The 894-nt window shown below is 45.1% G+C and overlaps 1 protein-coding gene across 1 annotated transcript in view; it reads right to left on the reverse strand.

Annotated features, from left to right (window-relative positions):
* Positions 1-328: 328 nt before the first annotated feature.
* LOC111830088 overlaps positions 329-894 on the reverse strand; it is a 3,959-nt gene continuing 3,393 nt past the window's right edge. The window contains exon 3 of the mRNA XM_023781146.1: positions 329-817. Coding sequence (XP_023636914.1) covers positions 329-817 — 489 coding nt within the window. The remainder of the gene's footprint in view (positions 818-894) is intronic.

The raw sequence follows: 894 nt of genomic DNA on the forward strand, positions 1-894 counted from the left end.
AAGGCTACGTACGTTGGTCCTTCCATTATCATTGCCGTTGGCGTATTAACAGATGTCCCTATTGACATATTGAGAGGAGTCTCCTCTTAATAGGTCCCAATCTAGAGATTCTCAAGAACACAATACAAGCTTTGTTTTAATGGGTAGTTATGACTACCTCTTTTTGGCTTTTCTTTGATATATATAGTAAAACATTACAAGAACTAGAACTATTGAGTCCTAGGGGAATAAGGAATGATTAAAAGAGATAACACCAATCCTAAAGAATAATTATCCTAAAAAACTTGAAATCAAAACCGAAAACATAAAACACTAAAACCATTAGCTTCTAATCCAAGTAACGTGGATTAGGTCTTCTTGTCCGGACGGGCCGATCCGATATCATAGGCCTATCAATACCCTCCTCCCGAAGAACAACCTTGTCCTCAAGGTTAGGAACAAAGGTTGGAAAGCTGGCCTTGACTTGCTCCTCTTCTTCCCAAGTGGCATCTTCGTCACTGAGACCTTTCCACTTGATCAGCAGCTCAACAACCAGCTTGCCTCCCGTCTGAACTTTGCGACGACGAATGACCGTCTCCGGCTGCAAATGGAGATAGCCATTCTCCCGTAATGGAGGCAACTGCCCTTCCTGCGGCGTCGAGGATCCTATATGCGGCTTCAAGAGTGAGACATGAAACACGGGGTGAATACGTGATCCTGTCGGCAACTTTAAACGATAAGCCACAGCGCCTACTTTAGCCTCTACTTGGAATGGACCAAAGTAACGATGAGCCAACTTCTGCGACGTACGACGAATGACGGATTGTTGGCGATACGGCTTCAGCCGAAGATAAACCCAGCTGCCACACTCCAAGTCCAACTCCCGACGCTTTGAATCCGCATGTTGTTTGGTCC

Source organism: Capsella rubella, unplaced genomic scaffold (assembly GCF_000375325.1).
Source record: "Capsella rubella cultivar Monte Gargano unplaced genomic scaffold, Caprub1_0 scaffold_184, whole genome shotgun sequence".
In the NCBI taxonomy this organism is placed as follows: domain Eukaryota; kingdom Viridiplantae; phylum Streptophyta; class Magnoliopsida; order Brassicales; family Brassicaceae; genus Capsella; species Capsella rubella.